General features: G+C 35.1%; 1 protein-coding gene across 3 annotated transcripts in view; it reads right to left on the bottom strand.

Annotated features, from left to right (window-relative positions):
• Nucleotides 1–582: 582 nt before the first annotated feature.
• LOC107748670 (oxysterol-binding protein-related protein 3-like) overlaps nucleotides 583–12960 on the bottom strand; it is a 20133-nt gene continuing 7755 nt past the window's right edge. For 2 of the 3 annotated variants that reach the window (XM_016563571.1, XM_016563572.1), the window contains exons 2-22: nucleotides 9566–9697; nucleotides 9203–9319; nucleotides 9062–9115; nucleotides 8830–8943; nucleotides 8594–8722; nucleotides 5750–5834; nucleotides 5501–5604; nucleotides 5152–5235; nucleotides 4905–5058; nucleotides 4643–4728; nucleotides 4191–4322; nucleotides 3957–4050; nucleotides 3651–3886; nucleotides 2628–2765; nucleotides 2483–2546; nucleotides 2323–2401; nucleotides 2049–2199; nucleotides 1743–1887; nucleotides 1449–1575; nucleotides 1219–1341; nucleotides 584–1130 (exon numbers count right to left, since the gene is read on the bottom strand). In XM_016563571.1, coding sequence (XP_016419057.1) covers nucleotides 1034–1130; nucleotides 1219–1341; nucleotides 1449–1575; nucleotides 1743–1887; nucleotides 2049–2199; nucleotides 2323–2401; nucleotides 2483–2546; nucleotides 2628–2765; nucleotides 3651–3886; nucleotides 3957–4050; nucleotides 4191–4322; nucleotides 4643–4728; nucleotides 4905–5058; nucleotides 5152–5235; nucleotides 5501–5604; nucleotides 5750–5834; nucleotides 8594–8722; nucleotides 8830–8943; nucleotides 9062–9115; nucleotides 9203–9319; nucleotides 9566–9682 — 2430 coding nt within the window. In that variant the 5' untranslated portion in view covers nucleotides 9683–9697 and the 3' untranslated portion in view covers nucleotides 584–1033. Of the gene's footprint in view, nucleotides 1131–1218; nucleotides 1342–1448; nucleotides 1576–1742; nucleotides 1888–2048; nucleotides 2200–2322; nucleotides 2402–2482; nucleotides 2547–2627; nucleotides 2766–3650; nucleotides 3887–3956; nucleotides 4051–4190; nucleotides 4323–4642; nucleotides 4729–4904; nucleotides 5059–5151; nucleotides 5236–5500; nucleotides 5605–5749; nucleotides 5835–8593; nucleotides 8723–8829; nucleotides 8944–9061; nucleotides 9116–9202; nucleotides 9320–9565; nucleotides 9698–12960 lie in introns of all 3 variants that reach the window. The other variant, XM_016563573.1, reaches the window with a different exon arrangement.

Here is a 12960-nt window from a genome sequence, read left to right as displayed (position 1 = left end):
TATATTAGTTTTCTATTATTAACGAATTAAAGAAAGATCCTTTTAAATATGCATAAATCATGATTGTAATATGTGCACAAATATTTATGGATATAGTTTTTGATTTCTATATTCCCTGATTATAAAGTGGAGTGACTGAGTCAGCAATGGATGAATTGTGACTTTCAAACGCTTATAGTACGAACTCTCATTGTGTAAATCTCATTACAACATCCAGCCCAGGTCACTCAATAGAACTCAATTACTATTTCATAAAACAAAACAAATAAATAAGAAATTATATTTTGTATAAAAGAACATCAAGCCTATTTTTAGGACTTAGATTTTTTTTATTTGCCAGTTGACATTATTTGCATGACAAATAAGTAACCTAAATTCTCATTACTGTAATACTTTTTTAATATAATGTTTTGTGCTTATTTAAAAAGAAAAACAATGAAAAGTAGTATAACAAATACTACCATGTTGTATAAACACTTTACAATTTAAATACATCATCTTTTTCAAGTTACAGTAATGAGAATGACAATAAAAAATAATGTCATAATGCAAAAAACCTATAATGGTTCAAAATATAGGCTTAATTTACAAAAATAATTTCTTTTTTTTTCTTTATTTCTTTTAGGGTGAACTTCAGTGTTTGTTCTTTAAGATTCTAAATCTTAATATTGTCTTAATATTGTGTCATTTATTTTAACTGATTCGATTTGAGGATTTTTTTTTTTTATTGACTTGATTAATTAATTAATAATAAACTAATTATATCCAGACACGTACAAATGTCATTTGTCAGTGCATTTGCATCTAAACATCAACTAGGCATAAAGGCATAAATGTCTTTCCAGAGGTACTTTCTATCTCGTGCTGTAAATGTGTCTGTTTAACAAAGATAAATACCAATACAAAAACATCAACATAAGCATGGTAAATTAAATGCCAGTGTTCAGCAGGATTGCATACAAATAACAAGTAAGCAGGGATCTATATACAGCCAGAGCAGAAAGGGAAAAGTCAATGACTAATCCACTGGTGGTCACCAGAGCACAGGGAATTCTAGTTTGCTGAATCCAGGGTCCTTCCTGAGGTCCCAGTAAGTGCCATTGCTCACCCAAGAGTCATCGTCAGCACGTCTGATTGAATTATAGAAACAGAATTACGAACAGAAACTCGTGACGCACCCAAAACAGCTGCATCTTTGTGTTCATAAGAGTCACTTACTTGAAAAATCGGGGCGAGTGTGTCATGGTGTTTTCTTGCAGGACTCTCCTCCTCTCTCTTTGGAGGACTTCAATTCTTTCTTTCTGTTCTTCTGCTCCGGCAATATCACCCTCTTCAAGTAATCTAACAAAAAGAGGACCAATAAGTAGCCAAGAGCATATAAAACTGGTTTTAATAATGGGAAAAGTTCACTTTGGGACAACATATATGCATAATTCATATGTCTATACCTTTGGTCTGGTCTAAAACGGGTGTCTGTCAGAGGCAAGAGTGGCTTTAAACCCTCCTCCAATTCATTTAACTCAGTTGCAAACTGGGTGAATCCATAGTACTGCTCATGGTCCTCAGGCATGGGATCTATATTATGCACACATACAGAGACAAAAACGGTGCTGTGTTAGCGCCCTCTTGAGGTCATTATCCACAAATACATCTGAGACAAAACAATGAATATACAGTAAGTTAGATGTTTGAACCATTCAAATACAGCTAAACAGACTCTTCTGGACTGGTCTGAGACTCACTTGCTCTCCAGATGCAGGTTACCGAAGGTGGTTTGCCCAGATACAAGGCCTCGCTCCATTTGCCAAACAGAGAGTGAATGACACGCCCATCTGAATCAGTGACCATACCCTCTACCTCATTAGCATTCAGACCTCCAGATCTGGACTGCATGCAAGACATGCAGTAAACAAATCATAAGTAATCATTCATAAAATGAAAATTTGGTCAAAGTAATTCCACAAGAGGAAGATGTGGGCAAGATAAACACAGATGCACACACATATATATGGAATTAAAGCCTATTTTGCATGTCTTGATGGCCCCACCTTAAGGAAAGTGACTTTGCAATGACTGACGTCTCCCATGGTGGTAGAGTGTTTAATAGACATTTCCCCATAGTGCTCGATCCAGCGCTGACCGCTCAGAATGTTATGAATGCATGAAGTGACTTTACTCCACTCGTAACGATCCCCAAAACTGAGAATGAGCGAATGGATCAAAGAAAGCAAGACAGAGAGATACTGAGACATGGTGGAGAGTGCAGGATGGAATAATGGAAGTGAATGGGAATCAGAACAATTCAGGATAAAATGAATTCACCCTGGCAGCTCTAAGTGAGTAACTCCCATGGGAACGATTTCCATGGATTTTCCCCAAAATTTATTCTTCCACCGGACATCTAATGGGCATACAGAGAATAGACATTAAAATCATGCTAAATGCTAAAAGGCTTGACACTAGCCAAGTGTGCTTCACTAACCTTGCCAAAATGTGTAGTTTTTGGACTCGCAGTGACAAGTGGACACAGGTGGATGGTGACTGACCTGAGGTACACAATGTAACTGTTCATGCGAGCGTGTATACCTTTGTGTTTTGGTAGAAATAAAAGAAATGTGCATGCTTACCTGTTCAGCAATGAAGCGGAAGCCCTTATCTGGCCGGAGACACTCGTATGTCTCTCCCAGTATAGGATTAAACGGTTTTCCTCCTGCTCTAGTGAACGAACACGCATATGCAGATACAGCAAATGCTGCTATATACACCTACAGAGAAGAACAGAATATATGGTTAAAGGAATAGTTCACCCAAAAACGAAAATTTGTTAAATTCTCTCGCCCTCAGGCCATCCAAGATGTAGATGAGTTTGTTTCTTCCTTAGAACAGATTTGGAGAACTTTAGCATTACATCACTTGCTCACCAGTGGATGGGTGCCGTCAGAATGAGAGTCCAAACAGCTGATAAAGCAACACATTAATCTACAAGTAATCCATCAAGTCCATCAATTACCATCTTGTGAAGTGAAAAGCTGCATGTCCATTACTAAGGTGTATTAACTTTAAAGCATCACTTCGTAACCATCCATAATCTATAATGTTTCCTCCATTGAAAAAGTCCACCCCCCTTTGTCCTCTCAAAATCCACCAACATATTTGTTTAGAACTGTTTGCACTTATAAATCGTGCTTGATCTGGACATATTTCTCTCCTGATTCAGACAAGACCACTTTTTCACCAGAGAAAGCAATGATTATGGATAGAAGAGATTTTAGAAAAAAAAATGGATTTGTTTATTACAAACACACAGCATTTCACTTCACAAGACATTAAATGATGGACTGGATGAGTATGGATTTCTTGTGGATTACTGTGATGTTTTTAACAGCTGTTTGGACTTTTATTCTGACGGCACCCATTCACTGCAGAGGATCCATTGGTGAGCAAGTGATGTAATGCTAAATTTCTCCAAATCTGTTTGGATGAAGACACAAACTCATCTACATCTTGGATGACCTGAGGGCGAGTAAATGTTCAGTAAATTTACATTTTTGAGTCAACTATTCCTTTAAACAAAAAACAATTTTGAAGACAGAAAGTCATACAGAATGACATGAGAATGAGTAAATAACGGCTCATTTGATTGCTCTCACCATGCGCATATGTGGGTCGTGTGTGTTTGCAGCGGTGTCCAGCAGGTGGCAGTACTCAACTTCCTCACACAGTCTCTGCAGGGTGTTCAAGGGCTCGTTGAGTTGAACAGGCATGGCAACTTTCGACAGGTCTTTACCGATGTTACTACGCAGAATACTCCACAGATTCACACTCTCGTTCATGCGTGAACTCGGCAAACGGTCTCGCCGCGTCACTGCGCAGTCATTGCCATTACCTGAAGACACAAAAACACCTTTGTAAAGAAAGGTGAAGCTTCATAAAGGTGAATTTGGACAGTGCCTCACTTAAAATCTCCTTTGCGATGCCGTTCTCATTCCTGCAATACTCTACTGACGTGCTGTCACTCACGTCACTGATGTACGAATCATCATCGGACACCTGGTCACAAAAAATACAAAATATGATGATCAGTAAGAAATTCATGTGTTTTACCTTCTTTTTGATGAAAAATCTCTTTCATTTCAATTTTAAATCATTGACAGATGATTCACGCAAATCTGCGATTTGACCACTCTGACCTCATTTTCAGATGAGCTGCCAGACAGCAGATACTCTTTAGCATCAAAGAACTCTGACAGGGATTCTGGGATTGACCCTCGACTCTCACTGGACACCTGCTGCAGGAGAGGGCGTGACCCATCGAGGACATCCTGATTGGTTGAAAAAATTCAAAGAAGTCAGAATAGGTTGTTTGCACATGACGTCACTGATGACGCGCGAAATGCAAAGCTCCTTGTGGTTTCTCGGTTTGTCCGATTTGAGCATCCATAAACAATGCAAAACACTGGCATTTTGAGTTTCTGCTAGTGATTTCTATGGAGAAAAATCACTTCCTGCCCTCCAGCTGCATTTCGCGCGTCATCAGAATCACGTGATTGCAACCAACCTATTGGCTCTGTTGATTCTGGCCAATAACAACTAAGCATATAAACACTTAAAGACCAATAACAAAAATTGGTTGCCTGTATACCTTTTCACTGATACAATCCAAAGTGCTCCCGACTCGGTCTCTTTCTGTGCAAAGGGAAGTGTACGCTGACCGAAGAGTGGATTGAACTAGAAGAAGAAAGAAAAGGAGAAAAGTGAGAAAGAAGAAAGAATGTGTCATTTCATCATGTTGTTCTCAATTTCAGTAGATGATAATAACACTTCATTATTCTTTTATTTTAAAACCGTTATTAATAGAAATATTCCTGAAACAGTGCAGCATGCATGTGAGCATTCATACTGACCAGTGCCAGCGAGCCGACAGAACTCCTCCTGCATTCGAGAGGCTTCTGTTGGTGAGTCTGGGCTATCCAGGCATGAGTCTGCTGAAACTGGCTCTGAATACATCAAGTTTGGGTGAGACACGTGCAGACGGAAAGATGAAGTGTCAGGATTTTGCTAGAAGACAACAGATCAGTTAAATGAATGAGAGAGACTGTGTGATGCAGTGTCTGTGTGTGTAATGTGCAATTAGAAACAGAGCTATTTTACCTGTTGTGTGCTTTTATTTTCCTTGCTATAATTCTTTGATCTCCATTTTTTGTGTCCTCTTTTCTCCTTTTTAGAGCCTTCAGTCTGGGGTCACACACACACACACACACACATATATATATGCATTACTTTTTTTTGTCTAAATAATGAGCGATGAGATTTCTTTCAAAAATATTTCATAAATCTAACCAAACAGTGTATATTTTGTTGTATATATTTTTTGTATTTTATACATAAAAATGCTATTTAGGATTCATCTGGATGTCCTCAAATTTATGTTTTATAAGATTTAATAAACCCACCCACACAGACCAAAACATAAACACATATTTAATCCAAACAGCCCTACCTGCAGTAAGTTAATGGCAGGTGCTGAGAATGTTCTGTGAAGAACTTCCATATTTTTCAGCAGCAGATTTAATTCCAGCAGCCCTGACTCACACTCTGACAGATCTAAAAAAAAAGTTACCATTTTTATTTTCTTAGTGATGCTCAGGAAAACCACTTCTCTAAAATGTTCTCTATGTATTAGTTGTACAGTACTTTTGCCATGAATAATATTTCAGAATGATGTGTCAGTGCAGGTTTTTGCATCTACCTTTGCAGCACTTCTCCATGTCTTGTGAGTTTTGGCGCCAGCTATTCTTCAAAAGGGCTGAAGGCTGCTTGGAGAGAAATAAACGCTGGTAATAAAGAGAATAAAATACAAAATATGTAATCTGTGTGATTTTCTGTTTCACCTGGAAATAACGAGTTACACTATCTTTGAAAAGTTAGGGGTCATTAAGATATTTCAATGTTTTTGAAAGAAGTCTCTTATGCTCACTAAGACTGCGTTTATTTGATCATAAATATAGTAATAACAGTAATATTGTTGCAATTTAAAATAACTTTTTTCTATTTTAATTAGTGCTGTCAAACGATTAATCGCGATTAATCGCATCCAAAATAAACGTTTTTGTTTACATAATATATGTATGTGTACTGTGTATATTTATTATGTATATATAAATACACACACATGCATGTATATATTTCAGGAAAATATGTTATGTTATTTATATTAAATATATTTATTTATAATATAAATTATATGAATATAAATATAGACATGTAAATACATGTAAATATTTTCAAAATATATACTGTATGTGTGTGTATTTATATATACTTAATAAATATACACAGTACATATACATATATTATGTAAACATATTATATTTATTTATAATTATAACAATAAATTATTATTCATAATAATAACATGTTTACATTTTGATCATCATTTTTTATTAAATAACTTATTTATCTATGCTTATCTATATATATTTGCATTTTGCTGTAGAATTCTCAATGGCTGGTTGTTGTTATTCAGTTCACAAACCTCAGTTTTGTCTCTGAATAGCAGGATTATTGTGGATCCTAAGATTAGCAGACAAAGTGAGAGCATGTATGCTTGCAAAGACCATTTAAGTTTAACCTAATCTCAGAGGAAAATGCATATGTTGATTCAATATTACATCATACAGCCTTTCCTTTCCATTATGATTTTACTCCACAGACATTTGTAGTACATCTCTGATGCTGCACCCACGAGATCATGAAGAGAATGATTTCAACCCTTTAAAGGCTCTGATCTTTGCAGGCTCAGTAATAATGAAAGCCAGCGCTTGTTTACACAGGCCATTTACTCAGACCTACTAAATGTATGCAAAGTGTTTTGAGTGTCACTATGACAATTAAACGAGGTTTGCCTGCACTATTGAATTGCTATTTTAGGTCACAGGCAACAAAACCAGCATCTGACAGTAAAATGCAGGTCAAAGCATGTGAAGTTGTTAAATATATATAAAAAAGATATAAAAGATCAAGGGAGTTCAGACAACTCTAAACCCAAAGATCAAGAGAAAACAGAGTGGGGCACCACCATGAGTGGGAGATCATCATCAAGGCAAGATCTTTTTTTCTTCTTCTTTTTTTTTTCTTTCTAAAAGTGTGCTACTTTAAGCATATTTTAACTTTTTAACTTTTATCTGTCAAAACTATGTTACCATTACAGTGTTGAGGATCCTTAATCTACAATACTCATAATTTCAAGTAACAAAACTACCGTATTTTAATTATAGTTTAAAAGGCAACAAACAAAGAGTACCTAATAAACTAGAAAGTTATTTAAGGGAACACTATCCTCCGGTTTAACAGACTAGTCTTAAGGCTAGTTCCAGACTAAAATGCATGTTTTGAGCTGTCTCAACTGAAAATATCTTGCTCTGACATATCTTACAATATGTCAGTGCCATTGTTCTGTCACAAGATACACACCTGTAACGTTTTCTTCTAAGGCATTTTTATAAAAGCTGCTTAAATACCTTAATTTAACTAGGGCCTAGTCCTGGTTTAAGCTAAGCCCCGTATGTGAAACCGGGCCTATATGTTTAGAATTAAATTATCCAATAATATTTAGTATTGAATCATATTTTTGCTTATTCGTGTATCTATAAATACACACACATGCATGTATACATTTCAGAAAAATATGCTATTTTATATATTAAATATATTTATTTATAATATAAATTATATGAATATAAATATAGACATGTAAATATTTTTTACATTTATACTGTATGCGTGTGTACACACACATATATTATGCAAACAAAAACTTTTATTTTGGATGCGATTAATCGCGATTAATCGTTTGACAGCACTAATTTTAATATATTTTAAAATGTAATTTATTCCTGTGACGGAAAAGCTGAATTCTAATATGTTGCTCAAGAAACATTGCTTTTTATTATAAATATTAAATACATGTGTGATGCTTAGTTTTTGTGGAAATCATGATACTTTTTGTTCAGGATTCTTTGATGAATTGAAAATTCAAAAGAACAGAATTGATTAAAAGATATATAAATTTTTGTAACAATGTTAAAGTCTTTGTCACTTAAAAGTAGTATATTACTGTTGTTTAATATTGTTGTTGTTATTAGGAGTGCACAATATGCAACCCAGTAATTGCACATTAATATGCACATCAGTAATTATTAATTTTATTTAAGTGTTTAGCCTAGTGACATGATATTGTGAGCAAATGCTTATTACTTTAAATTCAAACTTTTTTTATGCCAAGTACCATAAACAAGCTATTTTTTTGTATTATATATCAAGATTTTTTTATTTAAGAAACCATGTTAAATTCCAGTTTGAAAACTTTATTGATGCTTCTAAAGGCAGAACAGTTTAAAACTCAATATCAGCCATGACATATTTTAATAGCTGAACTGTTTCAGGCAAAACTTCAGCATATCGGTGGATCTCGTTATTATTGTAACTTCCTTACAGCTTTAGAGGTTCTTATCCTGTTTGAAGGGATGTTGGGTCTAAAGGCTGACTTTTATACTACACTCGTGATTGATGACTGTATAAGGAGGGTAAATACTCGTCTGTTGGAGGTGGGGTCAGATTGCAGCTGTCGCTCGGGAGGCTCCATGGCGATCTCGTTCTGACGGAACATTCGATGATGGTGTAGTTGCGTCACCCACTGTTCAAACAGATCCCGAGTCTTCGCCTGTGAATGTCACGGTAAATACAGCAAATGAGAATGTGCATTCTCAAAATGAGAGTAACTAACTACAATTCATAGCACAGCATGTGTAGGTGAGCGTGTGCCAATACCTTGAGGTGATAGATACTGTCCTCTGTGTCCAGGTCGATACACATTGACTTCTTCTTCATGGCCATGACAGAGAGACCAACATCAATGCGACCTCGTAACCTCCCCTTCTTCAGCTGAGGAATCAATCACACGATAAGGGATGAAAGAACATCTCTGACAGGATTTAAGCAAGTTTACTCCAACATAAGCCTTGAAGAAAGTGTGTGGATGAGACCAGGGTTTCACACTCACATCAGTCCCGGTCTTGGCATATGTAAGGATGCCCCTTTCAAGCAGGAAATATCTCTGTTAAACATAGACAGACAAAGAGAAAAGGTGAAAAGATGCATGTATTCAAAGCCATTAAAGTCAATGACAATATCTTGTAATCACCTTATGCCAGCCTTTCATGGGCCACTTTCTCTTTTTCAACAGCAAACCTTCCCGCTTCTCAGGCTTCTGAATATTTCCTGTCAGTCCGCGCAAGTCCTCAACCAACTCCCAGCTGTCCTAAAAAAATACAACGAAAGAAGTGTTATTTTTAAAAATCTATGGAAGAAAGAACATGGACTTTTTCCTAAGAAGACAGTTAAAAACTGCTGCTGTAGATGCTGATTTAATAGCATACAGAGAAATACCAACTGCCTCAAAAGATCATCATATCCACTGCTATATCAAAAATGTATTATTTGCACACTAGATGTTTTAGCAGACATCATTAAGTCCCCAGTAAATATCTGAAGTGGTTTGTCTTACCTGTCTGTTGTCTTCAGATGAAGAGTTACTCTCTTTTCGTTGCGTAAATGGTGTCAAGGTTGGTGTGGAGGGTGATGTCTTGGGAGACAGCGGTGCAATTTGGTCTTCTGTACTCATCTTGCAATTAACTTACTGTGGAGACAAAAACAGGCAACACTCAATACAAAATTACAGCACCTGAATTACATAATATGGCCAGCAGAGGGCAACAGAGACACAGGCAAGAACAAGATAGTGAGGCAAAGAAAATCAGGAAATGACAAGAAAATCAGTGAAATCTGTGCTAATGTAAATGAAGGTAATTTACATATTAGCATACGTGAAATTCTCAGTTATTTCATACCTAAACTGAGTTATGAGAAGTAATATCTGCTTTATTCTCTCTTTTTTTTTCTCTCAAAATAAATTTTAGTTTCTGTAGCTTACATTTTTGTAATAGTGGGTAGGAACAACATAAAAAGTCAACTTACAAAGTAAATATTTTCTGGATATTATTTTTAAATTTAATTTAAAAAAATTAATTAATTTTAGTTTCAATTCAACACTCTTTTTTTTACATTTTAAATACAGGTAGAAACAAAATAAAGTCAAACATGTAAAAGAAAAATGTCCCTGATAAAAAAAGGGCAGTCTAATAAAAATATTACAGTGGTTACGGCACAAAGGCATAAAAAATAAATAATAAAATAAATAAAAAGAAAAAATTATGCATAGGACCAGTATGAAATAGTCATATCCTCCTGACTACCAGCTATGGAGGTTTGTCCTCTGTAGAGGACATTATGTTTTAGTGATTTCTCTGAGACGTTACATGTCACAGTTTTAAGTCTGGATGTCCTGTACAGAGCACATTCAGGGCTTTTCAGAGATACCAAATGACTGGATGTTTCACCATGACCACTCCCTCTCCTTGGTCTTTAAAAATGGCTGACATTAATTTAGTGATCAAGTGTAACACCCTTATGGAAATATGATAATATTTTGTAATTATCATTTAAATCTGACTAATTTTCAAATTGTTTGTCATAAATCAACATCTCAGGAAAATGTTATGGGGTTTCAAATCAAAATATGACCTTCTGTTATGCACACACACACACACACACACACACACACTCTCTCTCTCTCTCCCGCATGTATGCATTTAAGAGCAAAAACAGCTGACGTTTCTCTCTTTCTGAATTTGAACTTAGTTAAAATTTTAACTTTAATAGATCACATTTAAGGGTCATAAACATGTTTTTAATACGATAACATGCACAGACATGTCTGTGTTGCATATGATACAAAACTAGTACAGTGCTTATCTACATCAGCAGTGTGTCGTGATTGTTCATGTGTGACCTTTTTGCAATGACGAACTTGAAAGTGAGTTTAAATCATTCTGAAACAAGAGTTTGTTTGCATGCTGCAGAAATGTGTGGTTTCTCCCACAACAGAGAAACAGGCTTTCAATCAATAACCAAAACTTTTAAAATCTTGCATGCAACATTTTTATGGAAGAGTTTCTAGATTTATGGATATGTTGTCAGGTGATTCATTCATCCACTTTGAGCACATTTAACAGATCAGATATATTCTTGTGCATCAGTGTGACAGCATAACAGTCTCAAAAGTTATTAAAAATGTAAAAGCTTATTCACATATGGCTGAGAATATATATGTGCATTAACTTATTAAGAATGTAAAAGCTCATTCACATATGGTTTTGATTGTTATACACATTTTCAATGTAAAGCACAAATGAAAATGGCTCAGAATATATTTGTGCACTAAATTACAGATACAAAATGGCCCTTTTTGTGTGTTTGTGTAATGTATTGTGCACTTACAAAACAAAATGTAATATATTTCAGAATTTTGCATGCAAGAGTGAATTTCGAGTCAGCAGCATATATTTGTGCATTAAGTTATTAAAAATGTAAAAGCTTGTTCACATACAATTTGACGCTCATTCTTGATATAAAATTTAACGACAATGGCTCAGCATTTATTAGTAGATTAAACTAAAGATACAAAAAAAAAAAAAAAAACTTGTGTAATACATTTCTGCAAATGTAAATTTGCATAAAGCATTTATGAGATGTTTTGATACAGATACAGTGGCGTAGCGAGTCAGCCCCGGGCCCATATGCAAAAAAAATTGTACGGGCCCCCCCAAACGTTATGGGCTCCAAATGGGTTAACTTAACTTAACTTAGTAAATAACGTTACGTGAATCGTGACTATTCACAAGCTGTTTTATTTACGGTCTAGGCTAATGCTTGGAAATGATGTTTAAAATTTTCAAGTCCATTCATTATTTGTAGCACGCAAGCCACTCAATAATCGCAGCTTTGTGCTTTGGTACTACAAAGTCTCAGCCGTCTGTCAATTTTATGATAAAATACAAAGATAATTCGCTTCAGTTCTAGCTGCATATGAATCAATTATATTTTCCTCTTTAATATTTGCAGCACGAAATAAACATGAATATTTGAATGCATGTTGAAAAAAATCTGAACAATTTAATACAAATGAATGTCTCATGAATCGATCAATCAGAGTTAAAAAAAAAAAGTCAAAAGAATGACGGATGATTTTTTTGGAGGAGTAGGCCTATAGGTGGAATTTTCACATTAACTTCACGCAATATAACATGATTTTATTATCGTAATTTTGACTTTATTCTTAAAATATTATGGCGTTAATCTTATTTAGTTATTTTTAAACGTGGCACAAAAATGCTGCCGTATAGGCTACTGAATGCAAACACAATTTTGGCACAGCGGCCCAAAAACAAACAAAAAAAGTAAAAAATAGTGAGGGGATATTTGAATTATTTGTTAATAAACCAATGTTTTCTGAGCCAATGTTGCAAAAATGAATTTTAAGAACCTCACTCGCCATCTCCTCATTTGACGTGCCTTTAGAGAGAAATGCATCTTTGTTTTCGATTTGAATTATTTCGTTTTAAAATAGTAATTTAAAGCATTCTATAGATATATTTATCATGTCGGTGAAGCGCTCCTGCTCAAGACCAAGACGACAGAAAGTGCATCATGTTTGTTTTCTTTATTTTACAAAAGCACAAGGTTTTGTATTGTGAGTGCACACAAATAAAAGTAGACCCTTTGCAGTTCCGAATGACGTATACTCTTACCTTTATGAGCAAAAATGATGGCGTACCTTTAAGTTTCCACTGTTATTTAAAAAAAAATGCAAGTGATCGCGCTGGCACCTCCATGTCCTGCAAAGCATGCTTTAGCTTCCACTCTCCGTGTAAACGATTGGATATGCACCTAACAGCGCTCATTTATCTAGGTTAAATGTTTAAATTATTATTATTATTATTATTATTATTCATTACATTTATATAGCGCTTTTCTAGGCACTCAAAGCGCTTTACATTGTCA

This window comes from Sinocyclocheilus rhinocerous, unplaced genomic scaffold (assembly GCF_001515625.1).
Source record: "Sinocyclocheilus rhinocerous isolate Xijiao unplaced genomic scaffold, SAMN03320098_v1.1 scaffold499, whole genome shotgun sequence".
NCBI classification, from domain to species: domain Eukaryota; kingdom Metazoa; phylum Chordata; class Actinopteri; order Cypriniformes; family Cyprinidae; genus Sinocyclocheilus; species Sinocyclocheilus rhinocerous.
The sequence above is the reverse complement of the archived record's forward strand: the minus strand, read 5'-3'. Positions and strand labels throughout refer to the sequence as shown.